The sequence below is a fragment of the Saccopteryx bilineata genome, chromosome 5, assembly GCF_036850765.1.
Source record: "Saccopteryx bilineata isolate mSacBil1 chromosome 5, mSacBil1_pri_phased_curated, whole genome shotgun sequence".
Lineage (NCBI taxonomy): Eukaryota > Metazoa > Chordata > Mammalia > Chiroptera > Emballonuridae > Saccopteryx > Saccopteryx bilineata.
Window position 1 is genome coordinate 18,348,128 of NC_089494.1, and position 24,933 is coordinate 18,373,060.

The window sequence follows — 24,933 nt, forward strand, 5'->3', positions numbered from 1 at the left end:
CAAAGCTATGGATGTGGATGAAACTGTCTAAAGAGTATAGTGCTTGAAAAGAAGGGGACCTAGGATGGAACACTAAGGGATTCTTGGCATTTACTAACTGGATAGAGGAATACAAGTCTTTTAAAAGAGATGGAAGAAGTAGGCAATGGGGTTGTATTCTGCTGAAAGGTAAAATTGAATGAGGACTGAGAAGCCTCGTGAAATCAAAGTAATGAATCAGTGATCATAGTGAGACATGTTCAGTGGAGTAAAATGGAATATCTGGGGTCAGTCCTAGAGTTCTCTTTTCTTCCCTTTCCACCCTAAGCATTACACTCCACGTACATATTGATTACTTAAGAATTCTTATTTGCAGTGTGTTCCCTGTGTTTTCACCTCAAGATCTAAATAGCCTGTCTGCTTGACATCTCAGCTAGTTTTTTTTTAGAAATTTCAAATGTAACATGTCTAAAAACCAAAGTTGTTTTTTTTGTTGTTTTTTTATTTTTTTAGAGACAGAGAGTCAGAGAGAGGGATAGACAGGGACAGACAGACAGGAACAGAGAGATGAGAAGCATCAATCATTAGTTTTTCGTTGCGCGTTGCAACACCTTAGTTGTTCATTGATTGCTTTCTCATATGTGCCTTGACCGTGGGCCTTCAGTGGATTGAGTAACTCCTTAAGCCGGCGACCTTGGGCTCAAGCTGGTGAGCTTTTGCTCAAGCCAGATGAGCCTGTGCTCAAGCTGGCGACCTCGGGTCTCGAACCTGGGTCTTCTGCATCCCAGTCCGTCGCTCTATCCACTGCGCCACCACCTGGTCAGGCTAAAAACCAAAGTTTAAATATTTTCCTTCATACCCAAATTCTTTTCTCTTCCAGTATCTCATTTCATTAAGTGATGTATCCATTACGGCTTCTACAGGCTAGACACTTGAAAGCCATTCTTGACTTCTCTGTCAGTCCATGTATTCATACCCTCTTCAACTTCGGTTTATTCTATATGTTTGACTCCATTTCTGTACATCTTCAATATCACTTTTCTAGTTCAAGCCACAATCTTTTTTTTTTCTTTCTTTTTTTTTGGTGGAGAAGCAGAGAGAGAGAGAGAGAGAGAGAGAGAGAGAGAGTGGAAGGGAGAGAGATAAGAATCATCAACTCATAGTTGTGTCAATTTAATTGTTCATTGATTGTTTCTCTTATGTGCCTTTACCAGAGGTCTAAAGCTGAGCCAGTGATCCCTTGCTGGAGCCAGTAATCCCTTGCTAAAGTCAGCGACCTTGGGCTTCAAGCCAGTGACCTTTGGGCTCAAGCCAGTGACCATGGGATCGTTTCAATGATTCCACGCTCAAGCCAGTGAACCTGCACTCAAGCTGGCCACCTCGGGTTTCGAACCTGGGACCTCAGCATCCCAGATTCGTGCTCTATCCACTATGCAACCACAGGTCAGGCTCAAGTCACAGTCTTCATTCACCTGGACTTAATGTCACTGGTACCATGTATTCTCATCCATAAAGTGGAAATAAACTTTACCATATTGGATTGTAATAAGGATAAGTGAGATAACCATAGTAAGCACAGGGCACACAGTAAATAACCAGTAAGCATTGTTATGCAATTGTTTTCATAAGCCGAATCACTTCAGTACTTCCTATCTGGTTGTCCTGTTTTCTTTTATTCTTGCTTTATTCTCTCTTCTCCCTAAACCCAAACAAATCATATCACTTGTCCATTCAGCAGTAACATATCATTTTTCTGCTTAAAAACCTTCAGTGAATTTCTCATTACTGTTAATTACATTTAGGGTAAAAAATTCACAGTCCTTACAATGGTGTACAAGATTCTGCATAACCTGATTCTTTCCTGTGTTACTAGCTGCATCTTGCACCATCCTCCTTTCCCTCTCTAAACACCAGTCACACTGCTTTTCATTTCCTCCATCACACCAACTTATTTTCTATCACAGGCCCTTTGCACATTTTGTTCTATTTGCCTGGGTTGTTCCAGCATGACCATCCTTCAGTTAACTCATTCTTCACTTTTCAGCTTAATTGGTGCTTCCTCAGAGAAACCTTCTCTTGATGCTTTCTAACCTCTAACTCCCAAGTCTTAAATCAGGTGTCGTATTGTAATCTTTTCTCATGCCCATCATTTCATATCGTTTTTAAGAACCTGTAATTATGTATTTACTGATGCGATTATTTAAAGTCTTTTGCATGCTAGAATATAAGCTAGTAACTATTTTTACTTTCTGTTTCTCGGAAATTTACTAAATGAGTAAGTAAACTGGAGCTTGCTGTAAGAACCACCATGTCTTTTGGAAGCACCAGCTTACTGATAAGTCTTGTCATTTGAATATTCACTCAGCAGACAAATCAAAGGACCCAAAGAAAAAACCCAAAGTGTTTTCCTGGCCTAGGATGATTTTACATTTTTATGTCATAAAATCATTTAGATTGTAGACTCTTTGAGTTGGAGATAAACTTTATCTAGGCTAACTCTCTTTTTCAGCCAAATCACTAATTATATTTCTGCATTTGTTTTATGGATCTTTTTAAGAAAGAAAGCTCTTAAAAATCAAAGCAGTGATATATATTGATATATATATAATATATGTATATATTTTTAAACAACAGGTTAAACCATGAAACCAGTGAGGATGATGTTGCCATAAATAGATAAAAGCAAATGTTATATTTAAGTAAGTTGGTGATGATAGATGTGAAAAAAATATTAAAATTTAGTAATCTGTGTAGAACAAGATTTTTATTGAGTATATAATAAAACAAAGTAAGTGTATAAATGCCAAACACAGAGGTACTAGGATTTATTTTATAGGAAGGGATGAGCTGTTAAAAATCTTCGGAAGAAAGTTTCAGTTAATCAAGTAAAGTTCTCAAGATATGCTGTTCAACACTGTACCTATAGTAAACAGTACTGTATTATACACTTATAATTTTGTTGAGAGAATAGATCTCATGTTAGATATTCCTAACACAGTAAAATTAAGTTGAAAAAAAATGTTTGGGAGGGAATTAGCATCAATGGCAAGTATTTAGCACTTACAAAGTGCTTATTATTTTGCAGTACTAAAGAGGAGAGGACAGGTCCTCCTATCTCTCACTCCCTAAGGAGACAGCTAGTGCATATTTTCTTTGGTAAGAGATAAAAGGAGTAGTTTCTTAGAAAGGGTAAAAGATTGTTTGGATGGAAAAATCCTGAGGGAATAGAGACTGCAAAGTGGTTTCTACAACCACTTTCATTGATGAGAATACAATGTGGTAGTGGTTAAAAACATAGGTTCTGGTGGTTGACTTACTTTTGTCTCTTACTGACTGTATCCATGGATAAATGATACATAAATAGATAAAAGCAAATGTTATATTTAAGTAAGTTGGTGATGGTAGATGTCTTTAAGCCTCAGTTTCCTCATAATAATACCGTCCTTTAGGATTGTTGTGAAAAGAAATGCATGTATGGTGCTTAGCACTGTGCTTAGTAAATGTTGTGTAACAACGTATAGATGGGAGTGGTGGCAAGTGATACGTTTTTGATTAGGGTTGTAGTTATGGAAAGACTAAGTTTTAGATAAATGAGAATGAGGTTAAAGCTCATGGTAAGATTTTTGCCTAAATGATGGTGGAAGGAAATGTGTAGGAAAGCCTGAGGAGCCTCTTGAAGGCATGGACTATATAATTTTCACTTTTTTTTTTTTTAGACTTTATTTATTTATTTTAGAGAGAGGAGAGAGAGAGAAATGGGTAGGGAGAAGCAGGAAGCATCAACTCGTCATAGTTGCTTCTTGTATGTGCCTTGACCAGGCAAGCCAGGGATTTCCAACCAGTGACCTTAGCATCCTAGGTCAATGCTTTATCCACTCTGCCACCACAGGTCAGGCCAATTTTCACATCTGTATCCCCACCACAGTGATATAAAATCGGAATAGCTCAATAAATGATTTTTACTAAGTGAACAAATGAGTTTAAAGTTGATGTTACAGTTTTCAAGAAGGCATTGAGAAATTTGAGAGATGCCTAAATTTGAGAAAGATATCTAAAAGTTAGTTCTGAAACTAAGTTTATCCACATTTTGAAATCTGTAGCAGCACAGCAGCACATGGTGGGAGTGGTATATTAAGATATAAGATATAATAATGTAACAATGTTTATTAAGTCAAAAAGGATATATTCTTTTTCATGGTCTTCTTAGTTCCAAAATGTAGCATGTACAAGTAAACCAAGACACAAATTAGTCAAGGTGCAGCTCCTCCTGGAGTCCGTCAATTTGCACACAAGTAGATTCCTAATTTCTCCCTGTGCGTGGGTGCCTGTGTGTGTGTGTGTGTGTATCCTGAGCATTATGTTTTAAGTTTTTTTTTAAGTTTAAGTTTGTGGTTTTTAAATAATGAAAAGGTTAATCTTTGTTGTATAAATTATCCCTTTAAAGATAATTTTATTTTTGTGAAATGAATTCTTTTTAAAAGGCACATTTATATTTTCTTTAGCTGAGTTGATGGCTTCTGGAGAACTGGGATAGCTGCAGAATATGAATAGTTCCCCAAGAAGATTGCATTGCCTTTGGCACAAGCATCAAAATAAAGGTGAATTGTTATTAGAGTTTTTCAGTAAAAGTCACTGAACAGTAAGTAATGTTTTTATTTTAATTATATGTTTCCAAGAGTATGAATACTGGCAAGAATTGACACTTTTATTTTGTAGTAACTTTTATGCTTTAGCGTGCTTGCTTTCCCATAGAATGCCTTTCTGAGTAAGGATATTTTCAAAGCAGTACCTAAAGCATTAAAACATCTGTCCAGGGTATAGAAACATTTTTAGCAATGTTATTGAGCTCTTATAGAATGCTCAAAGTTGAACATTAATTTTAATAATTGTGAAGAAATTTAGGGAAAGGAAAATCTATCTGGCTGTACTTAAAGAATAAGTTTTTATTATATTTTGTCTTCATAATATTTCGATAGTGAATTAGCATTACAGAGTTCAAAGAAACCTTGTCTTTGTCCTAGGTTCATAGAAAGTTTAATGATTACAGGGTTATGCTGAATACTGAGAAAGAAACTTAGTTTTTTTTTTCCTCTTAAGTAGGACAAACACTGAAAATATGGTGAATATACAAAAGTAGATACAGTTAATTCATTTAGTGCAAGAGCAGATGATGGGAGTAAATTGAGACATTAAGGAAAAGTTTTATATTACTGGTTCTGCCAGTTTTGTGTCCTGTACTTTTCACAGGATTTTTTTTTCCTTCAAAGAGAGTTTGCTAGTAGAAAAGGGTTAGGAAAATGTTAAATACCTGAAGTAAAATTTTATATACTTTTTTTTTTTTTTACAGAGACAGAGTCAGGGACAGACAGGCAGGAACAAAGAGATAAGAAGCATCAATCATCAGTTTTTCGTTGCGACACCTTAGTTCATTGATTGCTTTCTCATATGTGCCTTGACTATGGGTCTTTAGCAGACCGAGTAACCCCTTGCTCAAGCCAGCAACCTTGGGTCCACGCTGGTGAGCTTTGCTCATACAAGATGAACCTGCACTCAAGCTGGCGACCTCAGGGTCTCGAACTGGGTCCTCCGCATCCCAGTCCGACACTCTATCCATTGCGCCACTGCCCGGTCAGGCAAATTTTATATACCTAATCAAAACTCTGTATCCAGTGTTTGAGAATTATGTAGCAAGAAACAGAAGTAACCAATAAAGTTATTTCTGATGTACTGTACTTTAGTGAACTTCGAATTCTTCACCTTGAATTTTTTTTATTGATTTTAATTTATTGTGTTTACATAGATTCTAGTGTTGCCTCGAATGCATCACTCCTCCCCCATATTCCCCTTAACATCTCCCTTGTCCCCCTCCTCATAGTGCCCTCCCCCCTTCCCTTTCCACCTTGAATTTTTGTTAAATCCAATATTTTATAATTTAAATGAAAGGAGGGGAGATAGACTCCCTTGTGTACCCCAACTGGGATCCACCCAGTGACCCCCATCTGGGGCCATTGCTCTGCCCATCTGAGGGCATGCTTGCAACCAAGCTATTTTTTAGCATCTGAGATGGAGGCTCCACAGAACCATCCTCAGCTGATGTGCTAGAACCTATCAAGCCATGGCTGTAGGAGGGGAGGAGAAGAGAGAGGGAGGGAAGCAAGAGGAGGAGGGGTAAAGAAGCAGATGGGCACTTCTCCTGTATGTCCTGAATGGAAATTGAACCCAGGACATCCACACACCAGGTCGATGCTCTACCACTGAGCCAACTGGCCAGGCACTTGCATGTTAATTCTTTTCTTCATAAATGATTTTTTTCTTGTTGAATCTTAAGATAAGAGAACAGCTGTGCGTTTAGTGGAAAAGTTCAGATGTACATAGAAAAAGTTTACGTGTTCAAAAGATGAGTTATATGTACTATTGTGCATAGTAAAGAACTTAGTAAATATAACCCTATATTGGTCATATAAAAGAGATTTATGGTTCCATTATAAGTTGTTGTATATTTAACAGTAAATTGAATTAAATCGATATACTGATTTATTCATTATTTTTTGTTGTTTGTTATTCTTGAATAGTGAGTTTGTTTCTTGCATGTCAGATACTGTCCTAATGGGGATGAAAAATTAAAGAACGTATTCCCTGTCTTTATTTATTTTTATTGATTTTACAGAGGGGGCAGAGCGAAAAGTATCAACTCTAGTTGCTTCACTTTAGTTGTTCATTGCTTGCTTGTTGTATGTGTCTTGACTGCACAAGCCCAGGGTTTTTAACCAGTGACATCAGCATTCCAAGTTGACACTCTCCACTGCACCATCACAGGCCAGGCCATTTTCACTGTCTTTAAATAACGGAACCTAGGTAGAGAGAGAAAAAAGGCAAACAGACAGTTTATATAATATAATGTGATGAGTGTACTTATTAAAGTAAGCACAGAGTTCAACAGAAAGATAGAGAAACATTAAACAGGCTTAGTGTGGATATGAGGTGAGAGAAAAGTGAAAGGTAGCTAGGAAAGGCTTCTTAAAGAAGATAACGTCTAAGTTGAGCCTTGATTTTATAGACCGAAGAAATTATGGGGGATGGGGAAAAGTACATAAAATCCTGTAGACATCAATCACAGTATGTGCAAAGGTATAGTGGCATGAGAACATGTGGCTTTTTTAGGGAAGTTAAAAGTGCTGTATTTCCCTATGTATTGATACAAGATGATCCCATGTATAAGACGCATCTTAATTTTGAGGACCAAAATTTGAAAAAAAAACAACAAGTATTACATAAAATTATTGAACTCAAGTTTTATTCATCATAAAATTCATATAACTCATCACTGTCAAAACTCCCATCTATTAGCTTGTCCTCATCCGTGTCTGATGCCGAATCACTGTCTTTAACAATGAGTGCAAAAACAAGCACGAAAAAGTGGGAAATGCAAATAAAAAAATCTACAACTACTGTATAAGATGCACCCAGTTTTTAGACCCCCAAATTTTGGGGGGGGGAGTGAGTCTTATACATGGGGAAATATGGTATGTTCCCCTGTTGAGTTACTAGGAGGATTAAATTAGTACACATCAGATGGCTAGATTTGGAGAGCTTGTTGGGAATAGGTAAGCAGGTCCTGGATCATGAGGGAGGTTTATGTCATATTAATGAGTCTAGATTTTGTTGTGAAGCAGTGGGGAGTTATTGAATAATATTAAGGAGGAAGATGATGTGATTTGATCTGTAGTTCTTTTTTTTTTCTTCTTTTTTTAAAATTTTTTTATTTTTTTATTTTTCTGAAGCTAGAAATCGGGAGAGACAGTCAGACAGACTCCCACATGCGCCCGACCGGGATCCACCCGGCACGCCCACCAGGGGGCGACGCTCTGCCCCTCTGGGGCGTCACTCTGCCGAGACCAGAGCCACTCTAGCGCCTGGGGCAGAGGCCAAGGAGCCATCCCCAGCGCCCGGGCCATCTTTGCTCCAATGGAGCCTCGGCTGCGGGAGGGGAAGAGAGAGACAGAGAAAGGAGAGGGGGAGGGGTGGAGAACAAATGGGCGCTTCTCCTGTGTGCCCTGGCCGGGAATCGAACCTGGGACTTCTACACGCCAGGCTGACGCTCTACCACTGAGCCAACTGGCCAGGGCGATCTGTAGTTCTTTATAAAGATGCCTGGAAGGTATATGGAGGTAGAATTGACAGTTCTCTACCTTGACCTTCCATCTCCAATTCAATACTCATAGTCAGCAAGAGAGAAGTCAAAGATAACATTCATTTTTCTCGGATGGGCAACAGGGGGACAAAGGGGCCACATATTATTGGCTGTGCTGAGAGACAGAGTGGAAAAAATCTCAAGGACATATTCAAACAATGAAGCACCAAGTTATTAATTGCCATAAAAGGCATTACAAACACACATTACTGGCCTACAATTCTTTACTTACTGGTTTAAGCAAAATGTCATGTTAATAGACTGGTTATAAACAATAGTAGACTCTGTTGCTTTGTTGGATTCATATACCCAGCAAATTATACTATCTAAATCTGGCCACAGTAACCATTCAAAAAATTTGATGAGATGAGTGAATAATAATAGAGGACTTAGTACCTTTTAACTATTCAAAGTGTTTTTACACTTCTATTTTTTTTTTTTCATTTTTCCGAAGCTGGAAACGGGGAGGCAGTCAGACAGACTCCCGCATGCGCCCGACCGCGATCCACCCGGCATGCCCACCAGGGGGCGATGCTTTGCCCCTGTGGGGCGTTGCTCTGTTGCGTCCAGAGCCATTCTAGCACCTGAGGCAGAGGCCACAGAGCCATCCCCAGCGCCCGGGCCATCTTTGCTCCAATGGAGCCTCGGCTGCGGGAGGGGAAGAGAGAGAGAGAGGAAGGAGAGGGGGAGGGGTGGAGAAGCAAATGGGCGCCTCTCCTGTGTGCCCTGGCCGGGAATCGAACCCAGGACTCCTGCATGCCAGGCCAATGCTCTACCACTGAGCCAACTGTTCAGGGCCCACTTCTTTTTAAATTGTATTCCATTCTTCGATTTACACAGTATCTAGACGCCTCACACTAGTGGTCCTCAGTCTGTACCATGCCTACAAGTGGGTTTTGTTTTATTTGTAGCTTTCAAAAATAACTTTGAATTCATTGCCCATAATTAAAAACGGGTAGTTTTACATAAATATTTCTATGTCATTTTCTTGAAAAATTAGATGATTTGGCAATGCTAGGTCACTGTTTTCACATGATAAAATTGGCTAAATTTGAATACCAGTTTTTATATTTTGTCTGCCTAAGTCATTTGTGTGACCTGCCAGGCCCCTAGAGGCAGTTGAATTGGTAACCTATTTACCTGTTAACTTATTTATCTGGTACCTTTGCAGAAAGAGGTGTTGCAAACAAGGAATAAATTCAGAAAGGGGACACTAATTTCATTCATATTAAGGCTGGAGTCTGATGAGTGCCTAATGCGTGTTATTTAATTCTGCAACACTATAGTATTTGCTGTTTCTATCTTACAATTGAGAAAACTAATTGTTAGAAAAAATAAGTTACAAATTAATAAGTGACAGAGCTGGCTCCTGGTACCTAGACCCTAGTATACTATAATACTTAAAAATAAGTATATATTTAATAATGATTTTTTTGTTTTAGAGAGAAAGAGGAAGAGAGAGAGAGAGAGAGAAAGAAACATTGAATTGTTCCAATTATTTATGCATTTATTTGTTAATTCTTTTTTTTTTTTAATTTTTTTTTATTGATTTTAGCCAGAGAGGAAGGGGGAGAGAGAGAGAGAGTTACATCGATCCGTTCCTATATGTGCCCTGACCAGGGATCAAACCAGTGACCTCTGTACTTTGGGCTGATGTACCAACCAATGGAGCCATCTAGCCAGGGCCTCATTTGTTAATTCTTGTATGTACCCTGACTGGGGATCAAACCCACAGCCTTTTCATGTATTGGGATGATGCTCTTACCCAACTGATCTACCTGGCTACTTTTTTTTTTTTTTGGAATTTTTCTGAAGCTGGAAACAGAGAGGCAGTCAGACAGACTCCCGCATGCGCCCGACCGGGATCCACCTGGCATGCCCACCAGGGGGTGATGCTCTGCCCATCCGGGGCGTTGCTCTGTCACGACCAGAGCCACTCTAGCGCTTGGGGCAGAGGCCAAGGAGCCATCTTTAGCACCTGGGCCATCTTTGCTCCAACGGAGCCTCGGCTGTGGGAGGGGAAGAGAGAGAGGGGAAGGAGAGGGGGAGGGGTAGAGAAGCAGATGGGCGCTTCTCCTGTGTGCCCTGGCCGGGAATCGAACCCGGGACTTCCGCACGCCAGGCCAACGCTCTACCGCTGAGCCAACCGGCCAGGGCTATCTGGCTACTTTTTTAAAACTTTTCTAGTAAAGCTGTTTTGGCAGATGTAAAATTTAATGATTTAAAGTAAGAATCTGTATTAGAGGCATTGTTTTTAGAGACTTGAAAAGAGTGTGAATAAAATTTGTTTTAACTTTATATGTGATATGATCTGCAGTTCATAATAAAGATATCTGGAAGGTATATGGAGGTAGAATTGTATAATATACATACTGTTTGATAGCACTCTGTGCTGTTACTAGAATTATGTTGCCCTGGCCTTTTGGTTCAGTGGTAGAGCATCAGCCTGGCCTGTGGAAGTCCCAGTTCAATTCCTGGCCAGGGCATACAGGAGAAGCACTCATCTGCTTCTCTATCCCTCCCCCTCTCCTTTCTCTCTATCTCTCTCTTCTCCTCCTGCAGCCAAGGCTCATTGGAGCAAAGTTGGCCTGAGCGCTGAGGATGGCTCCATGGTCTCCTCCTCAGGTGCTAAAATGGCTCCAGTTGCAATGGAGCAACACCCCAGATGGGCAGAGCATTGCCCCCTAGTGGGCATGCTGGGTGGATCCCAGTCTGTTGCATGTGGGAGTCTGTCTCTCTGCCTCCCCACTTCTCACTTCAGTAAAATACCAAAAAAAAAAAAGCAGAATTGTGTTTACTTGTTGACATTTGGTAGGCTAGTTTGAAGAGACTTAAACATTCTATCATTTTAAGCCATTTTTAAATATTAGAAGTTTATTTGGGAAATTTGAATATTTATCATGAGTAAAATTGAGTCTTTCCAGGAATGGCTATATTAAACATAAATAATAGGTGGTTCTTAGGAAGAGAGGTTTTATTGTTAGTTTGTTTTCCCTAAAAATAAATGATTTTCTCAAATAATTCCAGAAGTTAAACTAATTAGATTATTCTTACAGATTTGAATTCATTTAAAACCTTTTGTACATGTGGATATGCTTAGACTGGTGATGTGATTTGGTATTTTGGGAGGAACTCTATTCTAAGAAATGGTGTCAGCTGACTGAAAGTATTTTTTACTTATATTTGAAATGCAAGACCTTTTAGCATTCATGAAGGAATGTAAAAGTTGGCCATGTTGAGAATGCAATCTTTAGTATTTCCAATTGGTATGACTTTAATGGCAGCAATATGATTTGTTAATGGTGCAAAAGGCAAAATTGAGGCACTGATAGGCTCAGGTGCTGGACACATGGCAAAGAAGAGAATATGTACAGAAGAACTAAAGGTTGGTTAGATTTAGTGGTTGCTTTAGCTGTCTTTCTTACCCATGCCAGCCAGCCTTTGAGGATACTTAATAAAAATGGGCTTTATGGAAATGGATAAAAGGACATAAGATGGTTCATCAAATGTTCTCTTTCAAATTCTTATTTTAATCACTAGTAAATTGTAACTTTATTTTTTCCCCTTAGAATCTGTGAGGTGAAGGTGTATTTTTGCTTTATACTTTGACTAGAAGCTATTTATTTTTAAAGAAAGTATGTCTACTCTGAAGATACATGGTCCTATCAGAATTCGAAGTATGCAGACTGGGATTACAAAATGGAAAGAAGGATCCTTTGAAATTGTGGAAAAAGAGAATAAAGTCAGTTTAGTAGTTCACTACAATACTGGAGGAATTCCAAGGATATTTCAGGTATTACCAAATTTTGTTTGACAATAGCTCTTTAATCACATCTTTTGGTGAATAGCTGTTCTGTGCCATACTAAGTATTATACAAGCCCTCCTGCTAGCTTACTATTTCTTGTTTTTGATTTCTAGGACACTGATAGTGTTATGTTCATATTTTGTAAATTATTTAGCAACGTTGTTGATACTGTATAATAAAGAGCGGAAAGTAGTCACCATTATCGAAAAGAAAGCTGGTGGGAGGAAGATGAGAGGAACCAAGTTGGGATACTATTTAAGTAATTTTAAAATCACATTAGGATAACTTTAGTTATTCTCTTTTTCTTCTTTTTTTTTTTTTGTCTCTTAACATATATGATAGATTCATCACTATTTAGTGTTAACTTTTAATAGAACTTCTTAGTGTTATCTTAATTTTTACTTTCTAAATAATTTCCAGAGTGGTGGTATGGACCATTCAAAGATGATTATTCAGGGTCATCCTTACAACTTTTTTCTGCTAATTGTAAACTGTTAAAGGATCTTAGTATTTTATCACTGCAAAAAAATACATACTTTTGTTTTCACTTGTATACTTTATTTTTAACTTGTACAGCCAAGAACTGCTCATCTTGATATGAATTGAAGAATATAATGTTTTACTGACAATTTTCTGCACTTTAAAATTCTATATTTGTTCCTTGAAACCATGTCAGCACAATAAATTAAAAAAAATTTTTTTAATTCTATATTAAATTATGCAAAAGTATATTTATTCTAAACCCCTGGTCAGCAAACTGCGACTCAAGAGCCACATGCGGCTCTTTGGCCCCTTGAATGTGGCTCTTCCACAGAATACCATGTGTGGGCGCTGCCTCAATAAGGAGTGTACCCACCTATATAGTTTAAGTTTTAAAAATTTGGCTCTCAAAAGAAATTTCAGTCGTACTGTTGCTATCTGGCTCTATTGACTAATGAGTTTGCTGACCACTGTTCTAAACTATTCTGTTGAACAATTTATAATTTTATGTTTGAGAACCTGAGCTAAGGTAAAATTTCCATTTGTTTTTGCTTTTCCACTATGAAAATAAATTGCTTATGATTTTGTGTATCAAAGATAAATATTGGCTGACTGGTGGTGGCACAGTGGATAGAGTGTTGACTTAGGATGTTGAAGTCCCAGGTTTGAAACCCTACAGTAGCTGGCCTGAGTGTGGGCCCCCCAGCTTGAGCACATGGTTGCCAGCTTGAGTGTGGGATCATCGAATGATCCCCATGGTTGCTGGCTTAAGTCCAAGGTTGCTACCTTGAGCAAGGGTTTACTGGCTCGGCTGGAGCTCCTGGTCAAGGCACATATGAGAAGCAATCTGAAAAACTACAGTGATGCAACTCTGAGTTGATGCATCTCATCTTTCTCCATTCTTGTCTGTCCCTTTTGCTTAAAAAAAAAAGAGAAAAGCTAAACACTGAAGATATTCTTAAATAGATTAGAAGTGGTGACATGGTTACATGGGTAATAGAAACAGTGATAATTTTCTGCCATGTACATATATTTACTAAGTGTCCATCTCAATGAAAGATTTTTTGCATTTGCATAAACAAGACACTTGAAAGCCATTCTTCTCGCTCATCCTATGTATTTATACTCTCTTCAACTTCTGTTTATTCTATATCCAATATATGTCTTGAAAAATATGTATATACATATTGTATATATATATATATATATTTTTTTTAGCGGGAGTGGGATGGGTGGAGAGATACAGACAAGAAGGGAGAGACGTGAGAAGCATCAACTCATAGTTGTATCACTTTAGTTGCTAATTGATTGCTTCTCGTACATACATGCCTTAATGCTGGGGAGGGAGAGCTTCAGCTGAGACAGTGGTCTCTTGCTCAAGCCAGGGATCTTGGGTTTAAGCCAGTGACCCTGTGCTTGCCAGTGACCTGGGGTTTCGAACCTGAGACCTCTGTCCCAGGTTGATGCTCTATCCACTGCTCCACCACTGGTCAAACTAACTCATTAGTTTTTATAACTTTATAACCATACCTGAAAATATGCAATTCCCTACCATAAAAATAAGACTGCTAGGGTTACAGTGTAAAATAAATTTTAATACTATGTGTTTGCCTCTCCTAAAAGTGAAACCTTTGATTTAAATATGTCAACGAGAACTTTTGGTTTTGGTGCGGGTGTGAGGGAACAGTGTAGGGAAGAGTAAGAAATGTTACTTAGAAAATATAATGTTTAGTAACCATTATACAACTTACTCTATACTTCATTAGCATATTTTTAATGATAAGATAATTTTTCTTTTGTGTTGATCAGTTAAGTCATAACATTAAAAATGTGGTGCTTCGACCCAGTGGAGCAAAACAAAGCCGCCTAATGTTAACGCTACAAGATAACAGCTTCTTGTCTATTGACAAAGTGCCAAGTAAGGATGCAGAGGAAATGAGGTTGTTTCTAGATGCAGTCCATCAAAACAGACTTAATGCAGGTGAGTGCTGATTGTCCTGAGATCTGGCATTTGTGGTTATAAAAGAATATTACTAGACTGTAGACCAATTATCCCTGGAGAATATTTATGCAAAAATTGTCACAAAATACTAGCAGACCAAATTCAACAGCACATTAAAACAATTATACTGACCAAGTGGGACTTATTTCTGTAATGCAAGGATGGTTTAAGATATGAAAAAAAAAATCATTATAATACACCAAATTAACAGAATGAAGGACAAAAATCATGTGATCATCTTGATGCAGAAAAAGCATTTGTAAAATTCAACACCCTTTCATTGCAAAAAATTCTCAATAAACTAGAACTAGAAGGAAACTCCCTTGACATCGTAAAGGCTATATATGAATGCCCACAACTAATATCACAGTGATGAAAAACTAGAAGATTTTCTTCTAGGATCAGAAACAAGGCGAATATGCCCTCTCTTACTACTTCTTCTATTTAGCATAGTACTGGAAGTCCTTGCCAGAGCATCCTTTACCCCAGCAATTCTTATTCTGAGGAATTTATCCTATAAAAATTGTGCCATTAATGCAAATATGTGAAAGGATGTTCAGCATTGTTTTCAATTTTCAAAATTAAAACATTCCAAATATTCATCCAAATATTCATGGGAATTGATTAAAATATTAAGTACCTTTTAAAAATATATATACAAATTCACATTTATACTATATCTTGCATGTTTTTAAACTAGCATTGACTTACTTGGAATAGAAAGCATTTGTCCCACTTTCTGAACTTACAGAGAATGTTTTGGAGTGTACATTGTTGGAAATCTATTTGTTATGGTCTGACATATTTTCTTGGTATCCATTATCAGTGTTCATCCCATAGACATATAGTGAATAACTTTTCTGTAGTGTTAAAAACCAAATATTGACATAGGAGAAGTTCAAGCATTTTCATTTTGCATTTAAACTTTTGCCTTATTACATGGTCCCAAATTTTTGCATGTTATTTAATTTTCTGCTTGAGACTGGCTCTAAATTTTAATTACTATTTATATCAGATGTACTTTCTATTCAGAAAGACTTGGTTAATAGCATTTTGATTTATTTCTGTAATATTATATGATAATAATGACAAATCTCTTTATTAAAATAAGTGATTTGGGCTTTGTTTCTGCACCAGCCATGAAACCTTCTCAGGGGTCTGGTAGTTTTGGACCTATTCTGGGCAGCAGAACCTCACAGAAGGAAACCAATAGGCAGCTTTCTTACTCAGACAATCAGGTATGTTCATTTGAATCTTTTTAGCTCTTTTAAAAAATTATAATCTTAGACATTCTATAAGGTAATTGCAAGAAGTAGAATATAGACTGTAATACCTAATAATTTTGGCATTGTCACAAGGGTATTTTCCACATACCTTAAATTTACCATTTTAGCTATCTCAATCTCAACTATTCTTATGGAAGTCTTTCTAAAATTTATCTCCTTTTCCCCTTACATACAGTTCTACTGAACCACTTAACCTTTGCTCGATGTTTCATGGTCATCATTGTGAACTGCAAGTAAAGTGTAGTTTTTAAAAGCATAGTTTTGGAGTTAGATGTGGATTGCAGGCTTGGTGCTGACACTGACTAGCTGTGGGTCATTGGGAAAGTTCCTTAAGTATGCTTAGCCTTAGTACCCATCTGTAAAATTGAGACAACAGGCTCTGGCTGATGGCTCAGTGGATAGAGCATCAGCCCAGTATATGGAAAGCCCAGATTTGAGTCCCATTCAGGGCACACAAGAGAAGTGACCATCTGCTTCTCTCCCTCTCCTTCTTCCCCACCTCTCCCTTTTTCCTTCCTCTCCCTCTCCCTCTTCCCCTCCTGCAGCCATTGGCTCAATTGGTTTGAGCATCAGCCCTGGGCACTGAGTATGGCTCGGTTGGTCAGCCTCAAGCGCTAAAAATAGCTCGGTTGACTTGAACATCGGTCCAAGACCATTAGATCCCGGTTGGGATGCATATAGGAGTCTGTCTCCCTATCTCTCCTCCTCTCATTTAAAAAAAAAAAAAATGAGAGCAATAATATTTTTTTAATAATTTTATTTTATTTTATTTATTCATTTTTAGAGAGGAGAGAGAGAGGGAGAGAGAGAGACAGAGAGAGAGAGAGAAGGGGGGAGGAGCTAGAAGCATCAACTCCCATATGTACCTTGACCAGGCAAGCCCAGGGTTGACAGCAATAATATTTTAAGGGTTGCTGAGAGGTAATGTGTGTGAAAGTTCTTGGTCCACAATACCATATTCTAACAACCTGATCAGTCTTTGCTGTTACTGTTTCTGTGATGCCCTTTGTTTCTCTTCCATGTTATGAACTTTGCCCCTACAGTATAGGATACCAAACTCTTTTGTTGAAGTCTTCTATTTGCATTTTAAATAGTTTTTCTTTCATAAATATTCAGCTAGCTATGAGACTTACTGTATACTACTGCAGTTTAGCAGTCCTCTTTTAATTTGTTTTACCAAGGGAAAGCAGGCAAAAAGAGAAACTTTGAAACTGCTGAATTTTATTCGGCTGTGCAGAGAGGTAATTGCTTAGTCCTTTACTGGGATAAACATTTTTGGTACGTTCTTTGTTATAGGATGGATTTTTTATTTTTTACATTTTAGTTGAGGTATAATTGACATTCAGTAAATTGCACATAATTAAAGTGTACAGTTTGAAACATTTTGGCTCATGTGTACATAGCTGTAAAATCACCATCTTAACCTAGTAAACATAGCCTTTCCCCTTTGTTATCCTTCCCTCCCTCTTCGGCTCCTATCCCTAGGCCACAGCCAGTTTGCTTTCTGACACTATATGTTAATTTGTATATTCTAAAGTTTATGTAAATGGGAAAAGTGTGTAATTTTATTTTGTCTGGCTTTTTCATTCAGAATAATTACTTTGAGATTCATCCATTTATAGGGGGAAATTTAAACTGTTGGAATATTTAAGTGCGTATTACGTATAGCTGAAGCAGATGCTTATACTTCACAAATAAGGATCCCTGTTACTGGAATTATAAAATCAATTTTGTGGGTTGTGACTAGCATTAAATAAAAAAGGAAAGAGTAGAATAGAAAAGGTATTATGCATAGTAAGGATAAGTATTGGTTTCTGAAACCTTTGTTTCAGTTCTACTTACACATGTTTGTAATAGATTGCAATGTAAATGTCTTACTTTGGGGTCAAAAAAGGTTGAAAATATGCTAAACAATATGCATATAGTATGCAATCATTTCTGTAAGAAAAATAATTAAATAATTGATTTCTGTTTTCATAAAGAAGCAAGGGGTGGGAAAATGAGAAGAGGGTGGATGGCGTTGGGGTGATAATGAGATTTCTTAGTATATGGTTTTTATAACAGTATTTTGATTTTGAAATCTTGGAATGTATCATCCATTAGAAAATAAATTTAACTTTTTTTTGTGGCAGAGACAGAGTCAGTCAGAGAGAGGGACAGATAGGGACAGACAGGAAGGGAGAGAGATGAGAAATATCAGTTCTTCGTTGCAGTTCCTTAGTTATCCATTAGTTGATTTCTCATATGTGCCTTTAACAGGGGCTATAGCAGACCCCTGTTATATATATATATATATATATATATATATATATATAGTGACCCCTTGCTTGAGCCAGCTACCTTGGGCTCAAGCTGATGAGCCTTGCTCAAACCCGATGAGCCCACACTCAAGCTGGCAACCTCGGGATCTCAAACCCGGGTCCTCCGCGTCCCAGTCCGACACTCTATCCGCTGCGCCACCGCCTGGTCAGGAAGAAAATAAATTTAACTTAAAAAAAATTTTTTTTATCTACTTATTTTGACAGAGACAGAGAAAGAGAGACAGACAGACAGGAAGGGAGAGAGAAGAGAAGCATCAATTCTTTGTTGCTGCACCTTAGTTGTTCATGGATTGCTTTCTCATATGTGCCTTGACCAGGGGGCTACACCAGACTGAGTGACCCCTTGCTCAAGCCAGTGACCTTGAGCTCAAGCTGGTGAGCCTTGCTCAAACCAGATGAGCCCATGCTCAAGCTGGCAACCTTGGGGTTTATGAACCTGGGTCCTCCGCGTCCCAGTCTGACGCTCTATCCATTGCGCCATCACCTGGTCAGGCAATATATTTAATTTTTTAAAGTGTTCATTTAGATAACTCAGATTTTTTATTTTTTTCTATCCTGAGATTATAGAAAGTTATTAGAAATATCTTTCACAGAGAAATCACATAGCTCTTATTATAGGATTATAAAACTTCTCTGGTAGAATACTGGTTGAAAGTGCTGTTTCCCAACTAATACAGGGCATGGCAAAAGGAGATTTATAGTTGTGAGTATGAGAAATGCAATTTATTCCATTATTATTATTAATTACTGTGTTATTTTCCATACGAACAACTATAAACCCACTTTTGACCCTCTGTATTTTTTTATAGAGACACAGAGAGAGTCAGAGAGAGGTATAGATAGGGACAGATAGACAGGAATGGAGAGATGAGAAGCATCAATCATTAGTTTTTTGTTGCGCATTGCAACACCTTAGTTGTTCATTGATTGCTTTCTCATATGTGTCTTGACCGCAGGCCTTCAGCAGACCAAGTAACCCCTTGCTGGAGCCAGCGACCTTGGGCTCAAGCTGGTGAGCCTTGCTCAAACCAGATGAGCCCGTGCTTAAGCTGGCGACCTCAAGGTCTCGAACCTGGGTCCTTCCGCATCCCAGTCCGATGCTCTATCCACTGTGCTACCGCCTGGTTAGGCGACCCTGTGTATTTTTTTATTGCTGTTTTCTTCTACATGTTCTTGCTGTATATCTTTAGGGTAGTAGACTTTGTGATTCAGCTCTGCCACTGATCTGTATCTCACTTTCATTTTCCCCATTATTACATATATTTGTTTAATTCCTCCAAACTGGAACCCCTTCAAAAGTCATATGAGGTACGTATGACTTGGCATTTAAGTTGTGGCGACCACATCTCATTGTTGCTCCTTTTTGTCACACTTTGTCACTTTTCCCAGTAGTAATGGAAAAAATAGAAGTCAGAAGGAAAAGAGGAAGACAAAAAATGAGATGGATTGACACCATAAAATAAGCCATACATGTGTCTACAGAAGCTGAGCAGGGCAGTTGAGGACAGGACATCACTGATTCATAGGGTCACTAGAAGCTGGAGACTACTCAACTGCACGCTACATACATGTCACTTTAATTTATTGTAATTGTAATTGGATTTTTTTTAAGTGAGAGAGAGGGAGGGAGACAGAAAGAGACAGAAAAGGCTAGAGATGAGAAACATCATTGCTTAGTTGAGTCAATTTTGTTATCAATTGCTTCTCATACATGTCTTGACCGAGGGCTCCAGCTGAACCAGTGACCCCCCACTCAAGCCAGCGACCTTGGGCTTCAAACCAGCAACCATGGGATCATATCAGTGATCTCACGCTCAAGCTGGTGACCCCTCACTCAAGCTGGCAAACTTAGGGTTTCAAACCTGGGACCTTTATAGAGTCTCGGGTTGACGCTCTATTCACTGAGCCACCACCAGTCAGGGTCTAATTGGATTTTTTTAATCTAAAGACTTATTTTCATCCTGGTGAATTGAACTATGTCTTATGTATGTGAATCTTTTTTTATATATAATCAATAATTCACAGAAAATTCCCTTCTGCTTCTAGGTATGTTGTAGAATTTTTTAAGTTTACAAGAGTACTGCAGGGAATAAAGTGTTGCTCTATTTATTTATTTATTTATTTATTTAGAGAGAGAGAGAGAGAGACAGGAACGTCAGTCTGCTCCTGTATGTGCCCTAATTGGAATTGAACCAGATGAAGCTCCAACTAATAGAGCTATGTAGGCAGGGCATGGTTGCTCAATTTATGATACCATACTTTGGAATCACCTAGAGTGCTTAAAAAAAATACTGATGAATGGACTTTATCCCAGACCAGTTAGGTTAGAATCTCTAGAGATGATTCTCTAGTTGTGGGTATTTTTTTTAAAGTTCTCCACTTGAGAATCACTGGTTTAAAAGTATGCCAATTAATTTGAAGATATGCTATCTCAAACTTTTTTTTTTTTTAGACCATGCACTTTTTACTTAGAACATTTTTTTTTTTTTGGTTTATTTTATTTATTTATTTATTTATTTTTTATTCATTTTAGAAAGGAGACAGAGAGGGAGAGAGAGAGAGGAGAGAAGGGGGGAGGAGCTGGAAGCATCAACTCCCATATGTGCCTTGACCAGGCAAGCCCAGGGTTTCGAACCGGCGACCTCAGCATTTCCAGGTTGATGCTTTATCCACTGCGCCACCACAGGTCAGGCTGCTATCTCAAATTTTATTCTTACAGGCCTCTTCAAAAAGAGGAAGTTTGGAAATTAAAGATGATACTCCATTTCGAAGAGTTATTGGTAATCCAGGTCGAGGATCGATAAAGACTGCAGCAGGAAGTGGAATAACTATCACCCGGACAATTCCCCCTTTGACGTCTACATCAACACCTCTTAGGTCAGGGTTATTAGAAAATAGGTATGAAATATGTTTTTTCTTTCTTAGTCATTAGCTGTGCCTGTTTATAAATGTCTTCGAGGTCTTTTAAAGGGACTAATAATTTGAGGAGAGTAAAGGAGATTGTCCAGTGAGTAAAGTTTGTTAGAAGAAAGTATAAAGTGCATTTTTGTTAGGTAGTTAGTATTTATCTTATATGGTGTATATTAATGATATACATTGAGTGTGCAGATATTAAGTATAATAATTTTTTTTTGTATTTTTCCGAAGCCAGAAATGGGGAGGCAGTCAGACAGACTCCCACATGCGCCCGACCGGGATCCACCCGGCACGCCCACCAGGGGGCGATGCTCTGCCCATCCGGGGTGTTGCTCTGTTGCGATCAGAGCCATTCTAGTGCCTGAGGCAGAGGCCACAGAGCCATCCTCAGCGCCTGGGCCAACTTTGCTCCAGTGGAGCCTTGGCTGCGGGAGGGGAAGAGAGAGGCAGAGAGGAAGGAGAGGGAGAGGGGTGGAGAAGCAGATGGGCGCTTCCCCTGTGTGCCCTGGCCGGGAATCAAACCCGGGACTCCTGCACGCCAGGCCGACGCTCTACCACTGAGCCAACCGGCTAGGGCCAAGTATAATAATTTAAATCGGGTATAGAGAATTAGATAGCAGTAGTCACAGTTCCTGTCCTTGAGTGTGTTTGTTTATACTTTTTAATAGTATGAATTATAGCTTCTTAAATTACATCATTTTCTCTGTTATCTCTAGAACTGAAAAAAGGAAAAGAATGCTGTCAGGCTCAGAATTGAATGAAGATTACCCTAAGGAAAATGATTCATCATCGTAAGTTGCTTTAAGAATCTTTAATGCCCTAGATCAGTATTTCTTATATTGGTAATTACAACCACTAGGGAGATAGTTCAATTTATGGGAATTCTGAAGATAGAAGAGCAGAATTTAAATAAAGTATTTTAGTGGAAGTAGATTGTAGGCTCAATAAAGAGAGGATTTGATTGTAGCTATTGCTTTGCTATCATTGTACTTCTCCCATTGTAGTTTGTTGGGGTTTTTTTATCTGTAGTAGTTAGAGGAAGGATAGAGCTGAAGAACTCTAAATAAGTGTTTCTTGTTGTCTACTTTTAGTGCGAACCCCTTTTTCCCCTCTTCCTTTTAGGTGTAAAAATTTATTTTTACCTTATTCATGTGAAACATTAGTTTAGGGGTAAAGGATATAAACTCTACATAGACTCTAAGCATGGAACATCAATCTTATGGAACTATTCTGGATTAAACCCAAGGGTATACACCTGCAGCAGGATAGTCACTAGCTCACACCCTCTTCTTCCTCATGGGAGGGTCCTTTTTTTTTCTACCTTCTAGTGGGAGAAAACATAACACTGTTATCAGCTAATACCTCAGTTAACAGAATAAATCAATTGATAGTTACCTGGTATTCAAGTTCAAGAGATCACTATAAAGGAATTGGGAAAAAGCTGAAAAAACTTTATACATTAATTGAGATCTTGGTTCTGCTGCTGTAATACATGTAGAAATCTAGGTAGATAATAGGACTAGTATGGTATCTGAAAATACAATCACCCTGGACTCAGATTCTTTTTATCTTGTTGATCCACTGTCCTTAATAGCTTCCAGTTTGTGAACCAGGGTAGCTGCTTCAGCCTCTGCTCTCATGTCCACACTCCTGCTGCTGAGAAGGGAGAAAGGAACAAAGGGAAGGCATTCTACTTTTCTTTAGGCTGGAAATTGTACACACCACTGTTCTGTACATCACATTGACCAGAACTTAGTTGTGTGTATATAGCAAGTTATAAGAAAATTCAGTAAATATACATAGCCCAAACTTTATGGTAATTGCAGAAGGGTACAATGGCTATTTGGGGACAACTGATAGGTTGCTGTAGTTTACTCTTTTAGCCACAGAAATACCTCTGTTCGTTACTTTCACATACGTTGAACTCCTCCCCTCATCCTAATGGAGACAGCCTCCAAGCATCATTTAGGCCTTGTGTCTAAGACCAGGATCTCTGGATGATGTGTAATCCTCTCCATAAGGTCTGGATGGGCTTTCTTTGACCATGCACCTCATGGTCTGGTACCTAAAAACTAAAGGGCAAGTTAATTGATATTTCTCAGTCCTATTTCCATATACATATTAGTATACAGGCATATCGCAGATATATTGTGGGTCTGGTTGCGGACCACTTCAGTAAAGGAAATATCGCAATAAAGTTACACAAGTTGTTTTGGTTTTCCAGGGCATGTGTTTACACTATAATAAGTGTGCAATAGCGTTATGTCTAAGAAAAGTAATGTGCCTATCTTAATTAAAAATACTTTATTGCTAAAAAATGCTAACCATTATATGAGCTTTTAGTGGGTCATAGTATTTTTGTTGGCAAAGGATCTTGCCTTCAATTTGTGAAAAACTGCAGGGTTTGTGAAATAAAAGGAGATATGTCTGTACATTACTGAAGTAGGCACAGGATATCCACAATAAAAATTTACATTTAGGAAAGATAGGAGTAGGAAACTGGAGGAGTCACTGGTTCATAGCAGCAAAAAAAATCTTATGAGGCAGAAATTGTGAGGACAGGGGAGTAAATTCTTGATTAGCCCATGTAGCAGTGTCCAGGAGAGGCCCTTGTTCATTGTACTTCATGTGACTCCTGGCTTTGTCCTCTCATAGATTCCCTTTGTCTGTTATTTTTCAAGGCCATAACTGAAGGTTTGGGAACTATGTTCTTCTTTGGGGTCAGACAGCTTTTGTAGCCTGCTTCATGCTGGTGCTATTCTGGAAGAAGTGTCTATAAAAATGTAGAAGTTTTAGAAATCTAGAAGTTTTTGTAAAGGTAGAACAAACAGACTTTTATAGGGTCCAGAAAAAATTTGGATGGCTATTTTGGGGTTGGTTTAATAAAACTTAAATTTTGGAATAATTTTAGATTTACAGAAAAGTTAGAGATGAAATGGAATGTTCCTATGTACCCCTCACCCAGTTACCTAACATTAATATCAAAGTTTTTTCACAAAATTACTTTTCCATTTACCTCTTATCATTACCTCAATTTGAGAATCAGAAGCAATTGGATTTTTTTTTTTTGGTCCCATATGGTCTCAAATTACCAGACAATTTCATTTCTAGGTCATTGATGCCTGACTAGTGTTAGCCCAGTGGATAGAGCAATAGAGCATCAACCTGAGGCCCTAGGTTTGAAATCCCATGGTTGCTGGCTTTAACGTGGGCTCACCTGGCTTGAGCGTGGGCTTGACAGCTTGAGTGTAGGATCACTGAAATGATCCTATGGTTGCTGACTTGAGCCCAAAGGTTGCTGGCTTGGAACTCAAGGTTGCTGGCTTGACAAGGGATCATTGGCTTGGAACTCAAGGTTGCTGGCTTGACAAGGGATCATTGGCTTGGCTTGAGCCCCCTGGTCAAGGCACGTATGAGGAGCAATCAGTGAACAACTAAAGTGAGGCAACTATGAGTTGATGCTTCTAATCTCTCTCTTCCTCTCTTTCGCTCTCTCTCTCAAAAAAAATAAAAAATCTAGGTCATTGGCAAAGAGAAATGTATTCTTTTCTATCCTTGCTTGCAAGCTGGCTAGTGCTTGCCCAAATTTATTTGTCTCAGATGGGACCTTGCCAAAGGCAATAAGCACTAACACCGACCAATGTTCTTAATTGTCTCAGTCTTTTTCCTTTAGAGCTGTATACATTTGGCAAGTATGAGGTCTGCCTCCCAAGACATTACTATAAATATTTTGCTGCTCTATAACAAGTCACCAGCTTTCCAGTCTGTAATATTTGTGTCCGTACCCTCTACCTTCTTGCTGAGCTAGTGTTACATATTTTAGGTTTTTTATGGTAACATCCCACTTCTAGTAACAAAATTTGTGTTTTCTAGGTTCAGTTGTAAGGAGCGAAATTTACTCTAGCTAGTTTACTCACAAAGGTATTTGCATAAAATGAGTATTAAGTAACCT

The 24,933-nt window shown here is 38.3% G+C and overlaps 1 protein-coding gene across 5 annotated transcripts in view; it reads left to right on the forward strand.

The window, feature by feature from the left end:
* USP37 (ubiquitin specific peptidase 37) overlaps positions 1 to 24,933 on the forward strand; it is a 92,588-nt gene that overhangs the window by 942 nt on the left and 66,713 nt on the right. For 2 of the 5 annotated variants that reach the window (XM_066233328.1, XM_066233330.1), the window contains exons 2-7: positions 4,482 to 4,577; positions 11,740 to 11,963; positions 14,266 to 14,437; positions 15,596 to 15,696; positions 20,785 to 20,963; positions 21,698 to 21,772. In XM_066233328.1, coding sequence (XP_066089425.1) covers positions 11,808 to 11,963; positions 14,266 to 14,437; positions 15,596 to 15,696; positions 20,785 to 20,963; positions 21,698 to 21,772 — 683 coding nt within the window. In that variant the 5' untranslated portion in view covers positions 4,482 to 4,577; positions 11,740 to 11,807. Of the gene's footprint in view, positions 1 to 4,481; positions 4,619 to 11,739; positions 11,964 to 14,265; positions 14,438 to 15,595; positions 15,697 to 20,784; positions 20,964 to 21,697; positions 21,773 to 24,933 lie in introns of all 5 variants that reach the window. The other 3 variants (XM_066233329.1, XM_066233331.1, XM_066233332.1) reach the window with 3 other exon arrangements.